Source organism: Mixophyes fleayi, chromosome 1 (assembly GCF_038048845.1).
Source record: "Mixophyes fleayi isolate aMixFle1 chromosome 1, aMixFle1.hap1, whole genome shotgun sequence".
Taxonomy (NCBI): Eukaryota; Metazoa; Chordata; class Amphibia; order Anura; family Limnodynastidae; genus Mixophyes; species Mixophyes fleayi.
In genome coordinates, this window is record NC_134402.1 from 313,585,133 (window position 1) to 313,605,229 (window position 20,097).

The 20,097-nt window shown below is 45.9% G+C and overlaps 1 protein-coding gene across 5 annotated transcripts in view; it reads left to right on the forward strand.

Moving 5' to 3' along the window:
• The window catches only part of CHD8 (chromodomain helicase DNA binding protein 8), a 111,874-nt gene that overhangs the window by 24,838 nt on the left and 66,939 nt on the right, over positions 1-20,097 (forward strand). For 4 of the 5 annotated variants that reach the window (XM_075212078.1, XM_075212115.1, XM_075212097.1 and 1 more), the window contains exons 7-15: positions 2,114-2,299; positions 2,818-2,886; positions 2,997-3,052; positions 3,132-3,333; positions 3,638-3,775; positions 3,863-3,984; positions 13,395-13,638; positions 13,924-14,100; positions 14,188-14,331. In XM_075212078.1, the coding sequence (XP_075068179.1) occupies positions 2,114-2,299; positions 2,818-2,886; positions 2,997-3,052; positions 3,132-3,333; positions 3,638-3,775; positions 3,863-3,984; positions 13,395-13,638; positions 13,924-14,100; positions 14,188-14,331 (1,338 nt within the window). The remainder of the gene's footprint in view (positions 1-2,113; positions 2,300-2,817; positions 2,887-2,996; positions 3,053-3,131; positions 3,334-3,637; positions 3,776-3,862; positions 3,985-13,394; positions 13,639-13,923; positions 14,101-14,187; positions 14,332-20,097) is intronic. The other variant, XM_075212107.1, reaches the window with a different exon arrangement.

Sequence of the window (20,097 nt, forward strand, 5' to 3'; positions counted from 1 at the left end):
CTTTAATTCTGTGGGCGGTATTATTGAAATTTGAGTCTGGGAAGGTTTTTGTCCAGTGGGTGCGATTTGTTGTATTCTTGCCCCACAACCAGAGTGTGTCAATGGCTCCGTGTCTCGTCAGTTTGCTCTGGGCAGAGGTACGAGGCCGGGTTGCCCCCAGTCTCCCGCCCTTTTTGCCTTGGCCATAGAGCGGCTGGCCTGTATTATTAGAGCGCAGTCAGATATTAGTGGATTGATGGTGGGCTGGAGGACAGACACTATTGCCCTTTACACAGACGACATGCTACTTTTTATGTCTTGTCCCAATAGATCTTTTTCTGCGCTTCTTCGTGTGGTCACGGATTTCGGCTTTTATTCGGGACTTTTGATCAATTGGGACAAATCAAATGTGACTGGTGAGGGGATCTTGCTCGATGGGTCAAGTCTTGCAGACCAATTTAAGTAGACTCCTGTATTCAGATATCGGGGTATTTGGATTTCTAGCGATATGGCTCAGTATATTCAACGAAATCTACAACCTCAGATTCAGTATCTTAAAGGTCTGGTTCAGGCGTGGAAGCAGTTGCCGTTGACAGTCACGGGCAGAATTAATCTAGTCAGGATGATAGTTCAGCCAAAGTTTCTGTATGGCTTGCAACAGTCGCCAATCTATGTTCCTCATAGCATATTCAGGTCTGTTGATCGTCTCATATACTCGCTGGTGTGGGCGCACAGGAGAGCGCGTGTCAAGTTTACTACTGTGTGTGGCTCCCGGGGGATGGCTTTGCCGAGTCTGCGGCTATACTATTTTGCCTCCCAACTAGCTCATATTGGTACATGGCTGCGGTCTCTGGCGGGCTTGCACCTTCATTACCTCTTAGTTTCTATGACAGGGTCTAGACACGCGCGGGTTTTGAGGGTGTGGCGGTTCTCATCTCAAGTTGGGGGTGACTTGGCCTATGACCCGTGCACTCCACTTTGGGATAATATGGATTATGGCGAACTTGTAAAGATGAGGGGAGCTGGAGCCTGGCGAACTTGCAATATCTTGCAGATTGGGCAGTTGTATGTGGATGGGATATTGTACTCCTTTGAACAGCTACAGGGATTCTACAAACTACCTAAAAGCTATTTCTTTAGGTATTTGCAACAAAGGCTTGCTTTGGCCTCGCAGTTTCGGGATTTTTTAGCACAGACCCTCTGAGGGTGCAGCGGTTGGGTTCAAGGCCTCAAATTTTCATTCATATATTCAATTCTGTTGGAGGAAGCTGGTACGGGCGGCTTTCTGGGACTGCGACGCCTTTGGGAAGTTGATCTTGGGGAAATTAATGACAAAACGTGGGGTACTATTTCAAACAGCCCAGGTTGTGTTATTGCTTCTGTTAAGTTTCGTCAGATTCAGGTTTTCCTTCTACATAGAGCATATTTTACTCCCCTCCGGCTCTCTAAATTTAGTGGAGGGCAACTGGTTCTGTGCCCCAAGTGTGGAAGTGAAAGGGGGGACTTTTGGCACATGCTGCGGAAATGCCCACTAGTTTGTTCCTTCTGGGGGGGAAGTGGGTGCCTGTATAAATTGGCTGGGAGTATCCGCCATCACGCCGGGGATGTGTATATTTGGTCTAGGCCTGAACAAGAACACCCATAAACTCAGACTTTTCATTAATACTATAGTTATGTTGGCAAAGGTGGTCATTGCAAGGAGATGGATGGCTACGGAGGGTCCGCCCCTGAGGGACTGGATTGACCTTGGGAATGACTCAGTAGGTCATAAGCGATTTTATGTATACTAGCAGAAATTTACTTGATAAGTATGAGAAGATCTGGTATAGATGGGGAATATCTCCCTATGTTACAGATGGTTTGAGGGAGGTGGATCTCTTTTGAGAAGATTATACTGGGGGCAGACATCCAGCCACAGTTACAGTGCACGGGCTGCCTACATTTTCTAATATGTGATGCATTTGAAATAATATGTATGACTTGATAATACTGCTTTAACACCTGCGTGGGGTAGTTTATTTGTTATAGTCCAGTGTTGTGGGCACTTTTGTTAAGGAAGAAAAAACACAGAATACAATAAACTTATTTTGAGTGTTTTCACAAGCATGTGGATGAACTTTTTTCTTTTTGTCAGAAGAGGCGATCAAATCGTCAGGTGAAACGTAAGAAGTATACAGAGGATTTGGACATTAAGATTACTGATGATGAAGATGATGAGGAAGTTGATGTGACTGGACCTGTGAAGAGTGAACCGGTCCTTCTGCCTGAGCCCATCCCAATGCTTGACAATGACTCTGTTCCCTCCATGCAGTTCTTTGTGGTGAGCGAATCATGTGTCCTATCTCGTTCTTTAGACATGTGGTTACATAGCTGTGGTAGGGAAATCAAAATTTTGCATCTATGATGTTATTTAAAAGTTGATATATATTGCGAGAATTACTGATTTATCAAGCATAAAACTTTAAATTACAGTTATTACTTTCTGTAATCTAAAAATACATTGACACAATTGCATCTGCGCCTTGTGAAAAAGTGAGTACTACTCTATACCCAAGTAAACTTACATACTTGGGTGTTGTCATCTACGTGCCAAAGTTAAAGGGCTAAAAGCAACTGTGTAAGTAATCTGTGGCAGAGATTTTATCAAATTACACAATTATATATCTAAGGTTTCCCTGCTTAGCTGCATGTACACCACATTCAGGCTTTTTTTTTCTCTTTTCTTTGATAAATTTTCCTGTGAAATGTTATGTATGGTAAAAAAAAAACAACTTGATAATTGCAAAGTGTTTCTGTTTTTCACGTGTGGTTTTCTTATTTTATTTTTTTTTATTTCAGGAAAACCCAAGCGAAGAAGATGCTGCTATTGTAGACAAAATCCTGTGTATGCGAGTGGCTAAAAAGGAGGTAGGAAAAGTAGTCTTGCTGGCCCTCTATTTCTCTTTTTATGTTTGCATCTGCCTGTGTTTGGCCTATTTTATTGTTTTTGTTTGTTTCTCCCTTATTTCTCTCTCTAGCTTCCTTCGGGAGTATATATTGATGCAGAAGAATTCTTTGTGAAGTATAAGAATTAGTGAGTATGCTTCTGTTCAGTAGTTTTTATGGTTTCACGCATCTATGAACAGTTTGGTAAATATTCTTCCTCTTTTCAGCTCTTATCTTCACTGTGAATGGGCTACAATTGAACAGCTTGAGCGAGACAAACGAATCCACCAGAAACTCAAGAGGTTTAAAACCAAGATGGCTCAGATGCGTCACTTCCTGCCAGAGGATGAAGAGCCTTTTAATCCCGACTATGTAGAGGTGGATCGAATTCTGGATGAATCGCATAGCATTGATAAAGACAATGGGGAGGTAAATTAGGTCTTAAATTTGTTCTTAATTATTTAGTGTAATATATAGACCTCATAATTCTTCAAAGGATGACCGAAACTTCTCAGCTCATTCAACAGTGGCTTATTACTCTAATTATGGTATTTGTTGACTCTTCTGTTTTTATTTATTTTCTCAACATGACACAATTTAATTAAGAGACCCATTGTGATTGAGTTAGAATTTTCTAACATTTTTTGGCACCAATGAATGATTTCTTTAACTGTTTGTTTACATTGGCAACATAGTAAAGTAGTGAGCTATATCTGCTACCTTGCCTTTTCAGCCAGTGGTGTATTATCTGGTGAAGTGGTGTTCGCTATCCTATGAAGATAGCACTTGGGAACTTAAGGAAGATGTGGACGACCGCAAAGTTGACGAATTCAAAATAATAGAGTCCCGGCAGCCTAACCTCAAGCGTGTGGTGAGTGACCGCTCCTGAGATACAGCAGATCCTTTTGTAATCTACAAATATACTTACAATAATTCTACCTGCTTTGTTTCCCCCAAGGCACGGCCAGCATCTACATCATGGAAGAAGTTAGAACTGTCACGGGAATATAGGAATGGAAACCAGTTGAGGGAATACCAGTTAGAGGGAGTGAACTGGCTGCTCTTCAATTGGTACAACAGGTGAGAAGCATGGACAATGAAGGACTACACTTTGTGAAAGAGGTGCATGGATCCCATACTGTTGAACCTAAAGAAAGTTGCAGTGCTTAAGTATTAGATAAAATAAACTAGTTAAGTAATTAAGACTACTTAAAAGCATTTCTTTTTGTTATGCAAAATATCTGAGGTTTTTGTTTTTGGGATGAATTTCACTGGATAATTAGGTAATTTTTCTCTGTTGCCCTATTGGGGGAACACTGAAGCATTGGATATAGTAGTGGTCCTGGAGTCCAAGGCATTTTAAACATTGAACTTGTTGAGTGTAGCTCCACCCCCTACTATGCCCCTCCCATAGGAAGGACTCTCCAGTTTATTTTACATACCCTTGGAGTCGGGCTTGTTTTCTCATGGATCCTGGACTTTTTTTTATTTTAATTTTATTTTTACATTTTAACCTTTAATGTGATGGGCTCGGGGACGCCTTCCCGGGGGTGGATAGCCTGTGGCCTTTCTCTATCCTGGGTCACTGAGACGGGGTGATGCTGCAGTTTTTCACTCGGTGCAGGAGCCGACAGCCGCTGTTGGCGCCTGCACATTATACTGTACAGAAGACCAGTGCTGACAGCTGCGACCGCAGCAGTCCTAATGACAGGTGCTGTAGTCGCATTCCCCCTAGACAGCGAGTATAACCAGGTACCAGAGGGGGCGGGACAAACGGCAGCCACAGCATTGAAATTGGAGAGTACGGCTGCACTCACTTGGGGGGACACAGAAAATGGAACGGAGTCTGCTGGCCACAGACTTCCTGTCCCTCTATGATGGGAATAGGAAGGGGGGTCTTTCACCCTACTCCCTTCCTTCACACAGGCACAGTCTATACTTCATCTCTCCCCTGCTGTGCTCCTCCTTACAGGACAGGTTTTTAATGTCCTGTCTATGCTCTTTTTGTATAAATACAGTATGTTAGTGTTGTGAGTGAGCCTGCTAGTATACAGGTGAAATATGTATATTTCTCTTTCATCCAGTCTGGGGACACTGCTTACCATGGGGTTGTAGAGGGGAGCTTGGGAGTTGGCACCTAACTAGTTAACTTTAGTACTGCCTACAGACCCCTCCCCTCTACAAACCCCCTGCCTCTTCCTCCTCAGTTTTTTTTTTAGGTGCCCAGGAGTTGGGCAGTGTTTTTTAGTACTTAGTGTAAATTTAAAAATTTTTATTTCTTTTATTTGAGTTTTATTCTTTTTTTACAGGTGGCAGCGCTGGAGTGTGTTCTACTATAGAGAACACACTCACAGCTGTGCAGCGCAGGCATTCCCCTGTCAGATGAGAGCCAGCGGCTCACTGGCAGGGACTGAAGAGAAAGAAGATGGGTGCCTGATTGAGGAGTGACAAGCGGTCTCAGGGACCGCTGTCACTCCTCCAGCCTCCCCGATAACCGGCGCTGCCATTACAGGCATAGAGTGCCGGTTATCGGATACTGAAGACGCCGGCGGCCATTTTTGGTTTTCCCCCTCATACATAGGAGGGGGGCGTCGGGTATCTTCCGCTGCGGAGACTTCTGTCCTAGAGGTCTCCACTACTCTGCCACGCTTCAAGCAAGTTTTTTTTTTTTTTTTTTAAAAATGGATAGCTGCAGAGACAGCAATTACTGAAGGGGGGGGGGGGGGGAGCTAAAGCATAGAGTTCCCCACTCCTTCCAGAGAGAGATGGTCTATCCCAGTCTTCTGGCGCCAAGAGAAGCCCGGGAAGAAGAGAGCAGGCACAGGACACTGCTGTGGACTTCTCCCCTTTGTGGCCTATGGGCTAAGTATCAGCTTTATTTAAACACATTAATTGTTTTTCTGTGTAATAACTGGGCTAGTAAGGTTTACATTATAGTCTCCTACTTGCCTAAATATTTTATGGTGTTTAACTATTACAAGTACAACTTTTATGATAAGATCAGTTGATTACTTGTTATTTCACTCTGTTCTCTCCATACATTTCTCTCTCTTTACTCAGCTAGATTAATAATTTAGTCTGTGTGCTTGGTGTGCCTTCCTTTATAAGAATGACAGATAAGGGAAAGGGCCCTATAGCAAAATATTTCACATGTTCAAAATGTCATGTAAAATTACCTTGTGGACAAAAGGACCCTTCGGCGCTCTGCCTGCGAAGCAGGGGCTCCCCCTGTGCAAACCCAGCAGTTTTCAGTCCCACTGACGGAGGAGCCGGCCTGGGTAGCCTCCCTGACACAGACGGTTTCCTCCCTAGCACAGATGGTTTTTCAATCTAATACTCAGTTGGGCCTCCTTGTAACCACAGGTTCTATTGGAACGTCTATACCAGGACCTTCCTCTTTTCATACAGACCTAGCCCCTGTTCCCACAGAACTGGCATGGTCTACAGCAATTATAAAGGGTTTGGACAAACTTAACCAGTTACTTGAATCCCCAAACATTCCGCCTACTGAAAGAAGGAGGCCTAGATCTGATAATACCCTTATGTCCTTTCAGACTCTGAGGAGTTTTCAGAGGAAGAGGGGGAAATTAATTCTGATCCTGACCAGGTTCAACCTTTGGAACAGGAAGAAAGCTCTAAAAGCCAATTTATTAATGATTTGGTTTTAGCAGTGAGACAAGCGTTGGACCTCCCAGAATCGGAGAATACTACTCCTAGAGACAGAAGTCTATTTAAGAAGGCCAAAAGAAAGGCTATCCGTTTTCCCCCTTCTGTAGAACTTAAGGGTATTGCGGAAGGAGCCTGGAAACAGCCTGATAAGAGGTTCTCTGTTCCCAAAAGGTTCTCTTCCCTGTACCCATTGCAGGAGGAAGATGTCGTTCGCTGGGAGGGTATTCCAAAAGTGTATATTCCAATAACCCGATTGGCCAAGCACACTTTACTCCCGGCTCCTGGTTCTGCATCTCTGCAGGATGTCAATGACCGCAGAGTGGAATCCCAGCTGAAATCTATATTTACGGCTGCGGGTTCTTCCTTTAGGCCCACATTTGCTTCGGATTGGGTGGCTAGAGCCATGGAAGCATGGGCAGACCAGCTGGCAGAGGCCTTACAGGACTCTGATTTACTTCCCCTGGCTTTGCATTTGAAGGAGGCATCGGGGTACCTTTATGAGGCGGCCCAGAACACAGAGGCTGTATCCTCTTCTATTCAGGCTGCATCTATTTCAGCAGGAAGAACGTTATGGCTGAAATACTGGGAAGGAGATGCGGAATCAAAAAAAGTAATCCTGCACCTCAGGCTCCAGGCACTTTGTTCGGTTCAGGAATCAGCCCTATCCATAGACGTGCTGGAGTTGAAGGCAATTCTACTGGCCCTCCGGGGGGCCCAGTCCCTCCTCCAGGGCCACCCTGTCGGAGTTCAGTCAGACAATGCCACAGCCGTGGCATATGTGAACAGGCAGGGAGGAACCAGGAGTGCAGCTGCAATGAATATTGCAGCTCAAATTCTGGTTTGGGCAGAACAGGGGGAGTGGTCACACCATCCGGAGGTTTTCCAGTCCCTGGTTCAGAGATGGGGTCTTCCGGACATAGATTTCAGGGCCTCCAGACACAACAAAAAAGTTCACAGGGTCTGCGCAAGGGCAAGAGACCCCTTAGTGGCAGTGGACGCCATGGGAGTTCAGGTTGGGATACCTGTTTCCTCCGATCCCCATGCTTCCTCGCGTACTCAGACGAGTAAGGCAGGGAGGTCTGCCAGTAATTCTAATAGCTCCCTTATGGCCGCGCCGAGTCTGGTACGCGGACATAATCTCTATGGCGGAAGGACAGGGTTTCCGTCTTCCGTCTCGAGATGACCTTTTTCTACAGGGTCCCTTCCGTTACCAGAATTTACCTCAGCTCAGTTTAACGGCATGGCTGTTTAAGCTAGCCTCTGGAGGGCTAGAAGTTTTTCCTCCAGCATGGCAAACACTATGATGCGAGCCAGAAAGCCAGTCTCATCTCGCACCTATCTCCGGATTTGGAAGGCCTATATCAGATGGTGCGAAAATAGGACGTGTCACACGTCCTCCTTTCGTCTTCCTCGTTCTTGGCTTTTCTTCAAGATGGCCTGGAAGCAGGCCTTCGTTTAGGTTCCCTAGAAGTTCAGGTATCGGCACTTTCAGTCTTTTTGCACCTGAAATTAGCGGATTTGCCAGATATTAGGACTTTCCTTCAGGGAGTCTTGCATATTCAGTCTCCCTATGTTTCGTCTACAGCACCGTGTGATCTCAACCTGGTGCTGGACATGCTTAAAGGGCCTCCCTTTGAGCCATTATTGTGGCAGATTGAAGTAGTTGACCGGGAAGGTCCTCTTTCTTTGACTATTGCATCTGCGCGTAGGGTTTCAGAATTAGGAGCTCTGTCTTGTCGGGAACCATATCTGGTTTTTCACAAAGGACATAGCGGTTGAGAACCCTCCCATCCTTCGTTCCTGGAGAGTTTCGGCTTTCCATCTGAAACAGGAAATTGTAATTCCGGTCTTTTCTCCAACTTCCCATTCGGATTCAGAGTCTATGGAAAAGTTAGATGTGGTTAGGGCTCTCCGCGTTTGTGTCAAAGGAACTTCTCTAATGAGGCGTACTGTTTCCTTGTTTGTTCTTTATGATGCTAATAAGAGAGGCTAGCCAGCCTCAAAACAGTCCATTGCAAAATGGATTACGGCTACCATTAGGCAAGCTTACATAAGGCTAACCGTCTGGTGCCAGAGAGACTTACGGACCATTCTACCAGATCGGTAGGGGTGTCTTGGGCAGCGAGATATGGGGCTTCTGCAGACTAACTTTGCAGGGCAGCCACCTGGTCCTCTGTCCACACCTTTACAAAGGTTTTCCAGTTTAATATATTTGCTTCCGCGAATGCAAATTTCACTCGTAATGCTTTACGAGCGGGGCTTTCAGAGTAGTCCCACCCTTAGGGAGCTGCTTTAGAACGTCTTCATGGTAAGCAGTGTCCCCCGGACTGGATGTAAGAGAAAAGAGGATTTATGTACTTACGTTAAATCCGTTTCTCTGATTCCGTCTGGGGGACACTGCGATCCCTCCCTTCTGCCTTTCCTCTATATGCTCTTGGTTGATTGACCGATCTCCTTGGGGCTTTTTAAATAACTGAGGAGGAAGAGGCGGGGGATTGTAGAGGGGAGAGGGGTCTGTAGGCAGTACTAAAGTTTAACTAGTTAGGTGCCAATTCCCAAGCTCCCCTCTACAACCCCATGGTAAGCAGTGTCCCCCAGACGGAATCGGAGAAACGGATTTAACGTAAGTACATAAATCCTCTTTTTCTCTAGATAAGCATAATGTATATTGCGATGTGCCTCTGGTGTTTTAAAAATACAACCTGACAGAAAATGGGACTTCCAAGGAAGGGTCTCCTGCAAAGTCTGTATTACATTATACTTCTGCAAAATGTAAAGCTAAATTGTCTTGTGATCAGTCTGACCCAAAAGCCCTGTGTGCAGCATGAGGTGGAGTTCTGGAGGTGGAGTTCTGGGCTCAGCGTTTGCCTGTGCCCACAGTTGTGGAAGAATCTGCTTGGCTTTGCACCCTGACAACATCTATAGTTGAGCTCACGTGGGTAATGTCTCATCCCGAGGTATGTGATTCTTCCAGTTCTAATTCTGCACTACACATTTCAAGTTCCCAGTTGGTACCCCCAATTTGGGTGTGTTCCAGGCAGAATCTGTTTTGGCGCAGTACCTTGATGAGTCCGCCCATTGGCTAGTTAGGGCCATTTTCTCACTGGAACGCCTCCTTGGCACACTACATACGTAAATGTCATGTTCCGCAGGTGGCTCAGGCAATATATTCCACTTCTGATCTCTCTTCATATGAAGAAGGCGAATTACCAAGGGACACAGGTAGCGTGGAGGTAGCGTTCATCTACCAGCCATGGCGTGGATCTGGATTTAGGAATTTGCCTAATCTTGGGCTTTGCAGATTCAGCTGGTTTCTCCATCTTCAAGAGGCAGAAGAAGCATGTTATCGGTTTCCCTCCATCTCCCCCACTATTGGATATGATATCTGAGGCATGGAAAAAGCCTGACCGCCGTTTCCATATATCAGAAACGTTCAGATCCCTTTATCTTCTTCCCCTAGAGGAATCGTCAAAGTGGGAGGCAATTCCTGTAGTGGATCCGTCCATTGCGGTTGACTAGAACCACTACTATCCTGATGCAGGGTGGGGTATCTCATAAGGATGCTATGGGCAAGAAATGTGACTTCTTGTTCCGCTCAGCTTATAAAGGCTGCAGATAGCCTTTTCAGACCTGGCATGTGTACAGCCTGGGTGAACAAGGCGATTCGGACTTGGGCCGTATATTTAGAGAGAAGGCTACGTGACGACAGCCCACAAGCTGAGTTACTTGTACTGGCAGATCACATTAGAAAGGCCTCTGAATTTCTTGGTCAGGCATCCTTGGGTACCATCTTGGTTACATCCAAACTATCGGCGCTCCTTATGGCTTCGCTATTGGTCTGCGAATTCCAAGTGGACTCTAGAGGCTTTACCATTTGATGTAGTTGACACTCTTTGGATCCAGGTTAGACCAGCTTATTATCCAGCCCCTTTTTGTCAGTTACCTAAGCCAAACCTAAACATCCCAGGATTCTGTCCTTTTTGTCTCTTCAGTAGATCTCGTGGTGGGAAGGCTCAGACAAGAGGCCGGTCACATCCACTGGGGGTGGGTTCCATCTGGGCCGCAAGACTGCCAGCTGAGGGGCACTACAGGCCGACAGTCAGTCTGCACATGATGGGAATCCCAGCCACGGGAATGTGGTGGGAACACGTCTCATGCACTTTCAAGACAAATGGCTGGGTTCAAGTGATTGTCACCGACTCTTCACCACGGGCCTTCCAGCTTGCGGTCTTCGGTGCAGAGCATTCAGGAAGGCAATCCAGAAGCTGTTTGATTCAGGGTTAATCATTCCAATTGCCCTGCTAGAACGGAGTTTGGGGTTGTACGCCAACCTTTTCTAATTCTAAAGCCAGATGGCTCCTTCAGGCCAATCCTAAATTTAAAAACCCTCAACAAATGGGTTTGAGTTTTAGGCTTCAAGATGGAGTCGCTGAGATCAGTCATCGCGGACATCGAACCGGGGGAGTTCCTTGCTTCCTTGGACATAAAAGATGTCTACCTCCATGTTCCCATATGGGAGGGGCATCAGAGCCCCCTCCGCTTTGCTGTATGTGATGCCCATTATCAGTTAAGGAGTTGCCCTTTGGCCTAGCTACTGCCCCAAGGGTTTTCATGAAGGTGATTGCAGTCATGGCGGGACTTCTCCGCTCCCAGGGGGTAACTGTTGTCTCTTACCTTGGCAACTTGCTGTTGATGGTACCATCCTAGCCAATCCTGACCTGCCGGCTGCAATTCATAATGTCCTTCCTGGAAGCACATGACTGGATCATCAAGCTGCCAAGGTCCTCATTGACACCAGCTCAGAAGATGTGCTTTTCTAGGCTTCGACTTCGACACCAGGCGCCAGTGACTTTTCCTCCGGGAGGACAAGGTACTCTCGGTTCGGTCCATGCCAAGGAATCTCCTGGCAAGATGGGAGGTGTCTATTCTTTTCTGCATGAAGTTGTTGATCACCATGGTCTCTGGAACATCCACGAGTGAAAATGGCAATGCCTTGAACACAAAGGGTACTGCTGAGAAAGTGGTCGAAATCCCCTCTTCATCTGGACACATCATCAGGTTGTCCGCGACAGTGCACCAGTCCCTCACATGGTGGCTGAATAGATTGCAAATTACCATGGGTTGCTCATTCCAGGCATGGGAGTGGACACTAGTGACCATGGGCGCCGGTTTGTCAGGGTGGTTGAGCGGTCCCTGGCACTCTGGGACCCCCAGGAGGCACTTCTCCCCAAGCCAGATTATCTCAATCCAGTCCATCCAGGAGAATGGCCCTTACACAGAGACGTGTTCAAACTTGTTGTTCAGCGCTGGGGTCAGCCTGACATAAATCTCATGGCATCCCGGGATCTCACCGCAAAATTTGTAGATGCCATGCAATCTGGTGTACCTCCACTGCTATCTGTGCTACCATAAGTGTTCGAGTTGTTGAAGAGGGTACAGGTGGTGGCCATAATAGTGGCCCCAGACTGGCCCTTTCAGGCATGGTATTTGGACCTTCTAGAAATGGCCGTAAGTTCTCCCTTCTGGCTACCTCTCCGTCCCGATCTTTTTGCTGCCATTCGTTAAGTCGGCTGGCTTTGATGGCTTGGCTACTGAGACCCTGATCTTTTAGGCTCGAAAATACTCCCTCAGTGGTGAAGACCATGATTAAGGCCAGAAAAACACATTCTGCAGGGAATGATTAGGTGTGGAAGGCGTATGTTCTCTGGTGTGAGGGAATACATTTCCACACTTCTCGCTTCAACCTGCCCTGGTTGCTCTCCTTCTTTCAGGCAGGTCTTCACAAAGGCCTGCGCTTATCCTCCGAAGCTGCAGGTTTCAGCTCTGTCGTCTTCCAGCGCAGGTTTTTCATGCTCCACCCCCTTTCGTACACCTGGTTGAGACATGGGACCTTAATTTGGTGCTCAGGAGCCCTTTGAATCTTTTGGAATCAGTGGATCTCTGTTATCTCACCTGGAAGGTGGTTTTCTTATTGGCTGTTTTCTCTGTGCGTCGGGTGTTTGAGTTGGGGGCGTTGTGTTGTATACCCCCTCTCCCCTCTGGTGTTTCGACCGGGCGGCGTTCCTTCCTTTATCACAAAAGTGGTCTCCCGTTTTCACTTTAAACCAGGAGAGTGTGGTACCGACCTTCTCTCCACTTCAGATCCGTCTTTGTTGCTTCTGAATGTGGTCCGGGCTCTGAGTTGGTATGTGGACCGTACTGCGGCGGTTCGCAAGACTACTGATTTGTTTGTGCTTTACGATGCGCAGAAGCGGAGTTGGCCAGCCTATTGACTGTCGTTGGCTAGATGGCTCACTTTTTTACTTTCAAATTAGCCTGTCTTTAATCGGCTAAACTGCTGCCGGAGGGCTTGACTGCTCATTTGACCAGGGCTGCTGTTGCTTCCTGGGCGGTGCGTCATGGAGTTTCGGCAGAACAGTTGTGCCAAGCTGCTACATGGTCAACTGTCCAGCCTTGCTCTGTGTTGTTTTGGTTTACCTATTTAGGCCCTCTTTTTGGGCTTTGTTATTAAAAAAAAAAATGTATATAAAAATAAACTGGTGTCCTTCCTATGGAAGCGACCTAGTAGGGGTATGCTACACTCAGCAAGTGTAATGTTTAAAATGCTTTTGACTCCAGGACTACCTACTATACCCAATGTTTAGTAGTGTCCCCCCAATGGACTGAGAGGGATTTTATGGTGAGTACAAAAAATTTGTTTGTTTTTTCATTCTAAAGGTATTGTTCTTTACACAATAACTGTTGCATCAACTGAGTCCTTCAACGTAATCTGAATTTATATAATGCCTAGTTTTATTTTTTTTGTTCTTTTTCTCTTACAGGCAGAACTGTATTCTGGCAGATGAGATGGGTCTGGGCAAGACTATCCAGTCCATCTCCTTTCTGCAGGAAGTGTACAATGTGGGAGTTCAGGGTCCTTTCCTAGTAATTGCCCCACTCTCCACTATTACCAACTGGGAGAGGGAGTTTGCAAGCTGGACACAAATGAATACCATTGTATACCATGGCAGCCTGGCTAGCCGACAAATGATTCAGCAGTATGAGATGTACTGCAAGGATTCAAAGGTAAGTTGTGTATTTCGTCAACTGGTTATCTGCCTTAAACTCTTAAAGGAACGTCAGTCTGTTTCTGCCCGTGTCATGTCTTTTGTTGTTTCCTCCATAATGTACCCTTGGTGACAGATGTGTTTTATTTTTTGTTTAAATGTTTTTTTTTAGGATTTGTGGGTCATTTTAGCCTTTAATTAGATATTTCTGTTTTGCCTTTTCTACATACCTGGAATCTACAGGATGGTGTACTGCTGCTATTACATGCTTTGATTTGATGATCATTTTTGTTACCCTCTGCAGGGCCACCTGATCCCTGGAGCTTACAAATTTGATGCTTTGATCACAACATTTGAAATGGTGCTTTCTGATTGCCCTGAGCTACGTGAAATTGAATGGCGCTGTGTCATTATTGATGAGGCTCATCGTCTGAAGAACAGGAATTGCAAACTGCTGGACAGCTTGAAACACATGGATCTGGTAAGCATAAACCTTTTTAAACCAGTTTTTTGGGCTTTTCTTCAATATGTCTATTTGATTTACATTTAAAACATTTGGATATTTCAGGAGCACAAGGTCCTTTTGACTGGGACACCATTGCAGAACACCGTGGAGGAGCTGTTTAGTCTCTTACATTTCCTGGAGCCTACACAATTCGCCTCAGAAGCTGAGTTTTTAAAGGATTTTGGAGACCTTAAAACTGAGGAACAGGTACCTAGAACCCATACATGCACATCACACGCTAAGCAGTATTTACACAGTTAATGAAATGGCTCATTAAAGTGTTCACATGTGGGGGTTATACACATATCCCATCTCCTCTCTTATTTCCTTTGACTTTCTTCAGTAGATACCATATTCTATCCCAATCCTGTTTGCTAGGTACACTTGCTCTTAACAGTCTCCAGCTCAAACATAGGTCTGGGGATTGTGTAAATTATACTAACATTTTATTGTACAGGCTTTGGCATCTTGAAATGTTGTTCATTTTCTACTCCCACTTGTGTGTGGCATGTGCTCCACTGTGGCTATATAATTTAGATAAACTCAGACCTGACTTCCGGTGAGGAGAGGTCTGTTTGTGCTGTGTTGATCACTGTGAAATGCTGTAGTTTAAAGATGGCACTTCCTGGGTGCTGTGCAGAATTAAAAGGCGTTCAGCATTTAGGACATGGGTAGCCTCCTGAATACTTCTGCCTAAATGCTGCAGGACCACTTAAGTTATAAAAGTGGAAGTGTTCAGTGCAGGAAATGTTCCTGCGGTATCTGCAGACTTTCTCTCCCTGCTTTCTGTTAGGGGACACCCTTCCGTGTCCAAACTATTTAGTGGTCTGACCACACAAGGCTGTGTTTTGTTTTGTGGGTTTTTTTTTTTTTTTTTCTTCTATTTTAGGTGTTAAATTATTTGCGGACGTTCCCTATGGACACAGTAGAATAGTTTAAATTTAACTTTCTGCAATTATCTATCTCTTGCTGTATGTCTGGTTACCAAGAGCCACTTTTTGAAGGTAAGGAGCACAAAACCGATGCAGAATATGAGACTGGTTCCGGTCTCCTGTGCTGTCTATAGCGGACCTGCATGTACGTTTGCCTTCATTGCGGAGCTACCCAGTCCATCTCCATTCTTTTAAAAACAATGGGGATTCTTACGTTCACTTGCTTCTTGAAGCCGAAGCACTTTCCCTCCTCTGTCAATCAGGTTTTTGGTTGCCATTTAGGATAAGTTGGTGGTGGACACTTCCTTAGACAGGCACAGATGCTTTTGTGTGCAGCCTGCCAGTCTGGGGATTTCATGCTGTGTGCGCCAGGTATTCTGGTTCTGATAAGGTGGAGCCTGACTGGTCTTGGTGACTGACCAATACTGTGGCTGAGCTTGCCCAATTTCAAGTTGTAACAATTTATCTAAAAATAAACACTGTATTATAAGCATAAAACTTTAAAAAAAATAAAATGTTATAACATAAATAAATTAATAATCATATCCTGTCTTTTCTATGTCAGTGACTCACCTTGTGAAACTGCTGACCTCAGCAATACTGCATCGGCTGTAAGACCTGCCGCAATGTATGTGCCCAGGCTTCGTGTGGTCTAAATAACCACTGCATCGCCTCCTAATGAGTGCGATTGTTGTCTGTTCCCCCGCAGCTCGTTGTCTAGGAGCGGGGGGGGTACCTGCCGGCATGTCGGGCGGATGGGAAGGAGAGGCTTTTACAGCATCATCATCATTTATTTATACAGCTTCACTCTTGACCGCCCTTTTTATAATGTGGCCACGGCTGACTATATGGCCTATATACTATAAATATCTGGTGCCCAAATAATTGTTGCCTAATGGCAGTCTTCAGAATTATGGCCCCTTTGGGGAAGACTGCCGACAGAGGTGCAAGGCAAGAGAGCCCAGGCTGATGCTTACCTGCGCAGGGACCCAGAGTGAACAGAGCTTGCAGTCCTATTCACTTCTCTGGGTCTTTGGATCAAGTCCTGCGCTGCTCCTAAAAGGAATTACAATAAAAACGTGAAAATAAACTAAAACTGAACTAAGTATAGGCAGGAGCCTATACCTACGTCACCTAACTCCTAGGAACTTAGAAAAAACTGAGGTCTGAGCTGGAGAGGAGGGGCATAGTAGGGGAGGAGTGAGGGGAACAAACAAGTGCCTAGACTCCTACTATACTCCAATGTCTCAGTGTCCCTAGTGGTAGGAAGCAGACATTTTATAATATATATACAAACACAAAAATAAAAGGCAGGGTCTACTAAAAGAGGAACAATGAAATAGTCGGTAGGCTGCTAAAATGAATCTTGAGCTAGAAGCCTAATTAGCAGCCTCCTTGCAAAATTTTAGTTAAATGGGAATAATCTGACCAATAGAGCATGCAAGCTTATAATACTCAGCTGTTAATTGAGCGTAATTCCTAATAAAGTGGAGATCTTAATGCAGATTAGTAGCACAAATGAAGATGTTATTTGTTACTTCCACTTTGAAATAAGAGGCCAACTCACTTATACATCGGAACAGTCTCTAGAGGTGTCTCATACTCTCAGGGTAGTTGAGTTCGGAGAAGACTCCTGACATGTAATTCACAAATCAGATAGGTCAGAGTGGGAGATGGTTGTATACAGGGGCAGGGGGGCATCGGTCCCCCGGGCTGCTCAGTTTCACCGCTGTTGGCCGCCCCTGGGATGGAAAATCACCTGATTTCTCTTTCATCCAGTCTGGGGGACACTGCTTACCATGGGTTGTGGAGGGAGCTTGGGGAGTTGGCACCTAACTAGTTAACTTTTAGTACTGCCGACAGACCCCTCCCCTCTACAATCCCCCTGCCTCTTCCTCTTCCTGACAGTTTTTTTTTTTAGGTGCCCATTGATTTGGGCAGTGTTTTAGTACTGTAGGTAATTTAACTTTTATTTTATTCTTAACTTTTTTTTACAGGTGGCAGAGCTGGAGTGTGTTCTAATATAGAAAACACACTCACAGCAGGGCAGCGCAGGCACTACCCTGTCAGATGAGAGCCAGCGGCTCTCACTGACAGGGACAGGAGGAGATTGAAGAAATTGGTGCCTGAATTAGGAGTGACAAGCGGTCTCACGGACCGCTGTCACTCCTGGAGCCTCCCCGTTAACCGGCGCTGCCACTGCAGGCATAGAGCGCCGGTTATCGGATATTGCATTGACGGTGGCCATCTTGGATTCAGAGGAGAGGAGAAGGGGGCTATACCAGGATCCCCCCTCATACATAGGAGGGGGCATCTGGTATTATCTGCTGCGGAGACCTCCCCTGGAGGTCTCCACTACTCTGCCACATAATACTTTTAATTTTTTATTCAGATACAGAATCGCTACAGAGGCAGCATTACTGAAGGGGGGGAGCTAACACATAGAGCTTGCCTTCCTTCCTGAGAGAGAGATGGTTTGTCCCAGCCTTCTGGCGCCAAGGAGAAGCCCGGGAAGAGAGAACAGATCTGAGGGAGCAGGCACCAGGATACTGCTGTTGGACTTCTCCCCTGTTTGGCCTATGGGCTAAGTATCTTATTTATTTAAACACATATTCTGTATTGCTGTGTACAAGTGGGCTAGTAGGAGTTATATTATAGTTCTCCTACTTGCTTAAGTATTATTTTGTGTTTAAAATTTTACAAGTACAACTTTTATATCTAGATTACTGGATTAACTGTAGTTTATACTCTTTTTCTCTCCACACATTTATATCTCTCTACTCAGCTAAATATAACAATTTAAGTCTGTGTGTTTGGTGTGCCTTCCTTTTATTAAGAAATGTCAGATAAGGGAAAGGGCCCTATTGCAAAATATTTTACATGTTCTAAATGTAATGTAAAATTACCCTGTGGGCAGGAGGACCCGTTTGCACTCTGCTCTGTCTGTGAGGCAGGGGTCCCCCCTGTGCAAGCCCAGCATATTTCAGCCCCACTGATGGAGGAACCGGCCTGCATGCCTCCCTGTCACAGTCGGTTTCCTCTTTAGCACAGATGGTTTTTCAATCTAATCAATTGCTATCTACTGTGGCTACTTCGGTGGCTAATAATACTAGTACTCAGTTGGGCCTCCCTGTTACCACATGTTCTATTGGAATGTCTATACCAGGACCTTCCTCTTCTCATACAGACCAAGCTCCTGTTCCCACAGAACCGGCATGGTCTGCAGCATTTATAAAGGGTTTGGATAAACTAAACCAGTTACTTGAATCCCCAAACATTCCGCCTGCTAAAAGGAGGCCTAGATCTGATAATACACTTATGGTCCTTTCAGACTCTGAGGAGTTTTCAGAGTAAGAGGGGGAAATTAATTCTGATCCTGACCAGGTTCAACCTTTGGAACAGGAAGAAAGCTCTAAAAGCCAATTTATTAATGATTTGGTTTTAGCAGTGAGACAAGCGTTGGACCTCCCAGAATCGGAGAATACTACTCCTAGAGACAGAAGTCTATTTAAGAAGGCCAAAAGAAAGGCTATCCGTATTCCCCCTTCTGTAGAACTTAAGGGTATTGCGGAAGGAGCCTGGAAACAGCCTGATAAGAGGTTCTCTGTTCCCAAAAGGTTCTCTTCCCTGTATCCATTGCAGGAGGAAGATGTGGTTCGCTGGGAGAGTATTCCAAAAGTGTATATTCCAATAGCCCGATTGGCCAAGCACACTTTACTTCCAGCTCCAGGTTCTGCATCTCTGCAGGATGTCAATGACCGCAGAGTGGAATCCCAGCTAAAATCTATATTTGCGGCTGCGGGTTCTTCTTTTAGGCCCACATTTGCTTCAGCTTGGGTGGCTAGAGCCATGGAAGCATGAGCAGACCAGCTGGCAGAGGCCTTACAGGACTCTGATTTACTTCCCCTGGCTTTGCATTTGAAGGAGGCATCGGGGTACCTTTATGAGACGGCCCAGAACACAGAGGCTGTATCCTCTTCTATTCAGGCTGCATCTATTTCAGCAGGAAGAACGTTATGGCTGAAATACTGGGAAGGAGATGCGGAATCAAAAAAAGTCTGTGGAAACCATTCCTTTTTCAGCAGCAGGTTTGTTCGGCCCGGAATTGGATACCCTGATCTCACAGGCAACAGGGGGCAAAAGCACTTCCTTGCTGGTATTCCCTAGCAGGAGCAGAAACCCTCGGGTCAGCTCCTTTCGTCAGCCCTTTCGGGGGACCTCCTTACCTAGAGGACAGTCCTTTAGAGGCAGACAGCCAAATTCTCGAGGCTCCTCTGCCAGGGGGAGATCCTCGTTTGCAGCTAGGCGCCAGGCCTCCAAGGCCCAGGATAAGCCTGCGTCCTGATGACCACTCTGTTCCGGAGGGGGCACCAGTGGGGCGACGTCTGTCTTTGTTTCAGGAACAGTGGGCAGCGCCCTCCCAAGATCCTTGGATTCAGGGTATTATATCAGAGGGGTACAGGATAGCCCTGCTGAGCCCGGTCGCACATCGTTTCTTCCTAACTCCGCTACCCCGAGATCCATCAAGAAGGCAGGCAATACAGGATTGTGTCGCCTCTCTTTCTCAAAGAGTTATCTGCAGGGTCCCAGATGACCAGAAACAGGTTTGAATAAAACCCCTGTCCTTTCTGGTAAAGAAGCCGGACGGCTCCTTTCGCCCCATCCTAAACTTAAAGGGCCTCAATGTGCACTTAAGGGTGGACGAATTTCGGGTGGAATCTCTAAGGTCGGTGATAAACGGCTTAGAGAAGGATCAGTTTATGGCGTCTATAGACATAAAAGACGCATACCTCCACATTCCCATTTGGATCCACCATCAGTCTCCTAAGATTCTCGGTGGGATCCTTCCACTATCCGTTTCAGGCCCTCCCCTTTGGCCTCTCAACAGCACCGAAGGTTTTCACAAAGATCATGTCAGTTATGGCAGCATGTCTTCACCTTCAGGGAGTTCAGGTCGTGCCTTATTTGGACGACCTGCTCATCAAATCCTCCACAGAGAATTGCTTACGTCATCACTTATCCCTCACCTTGGCGGTTCTCG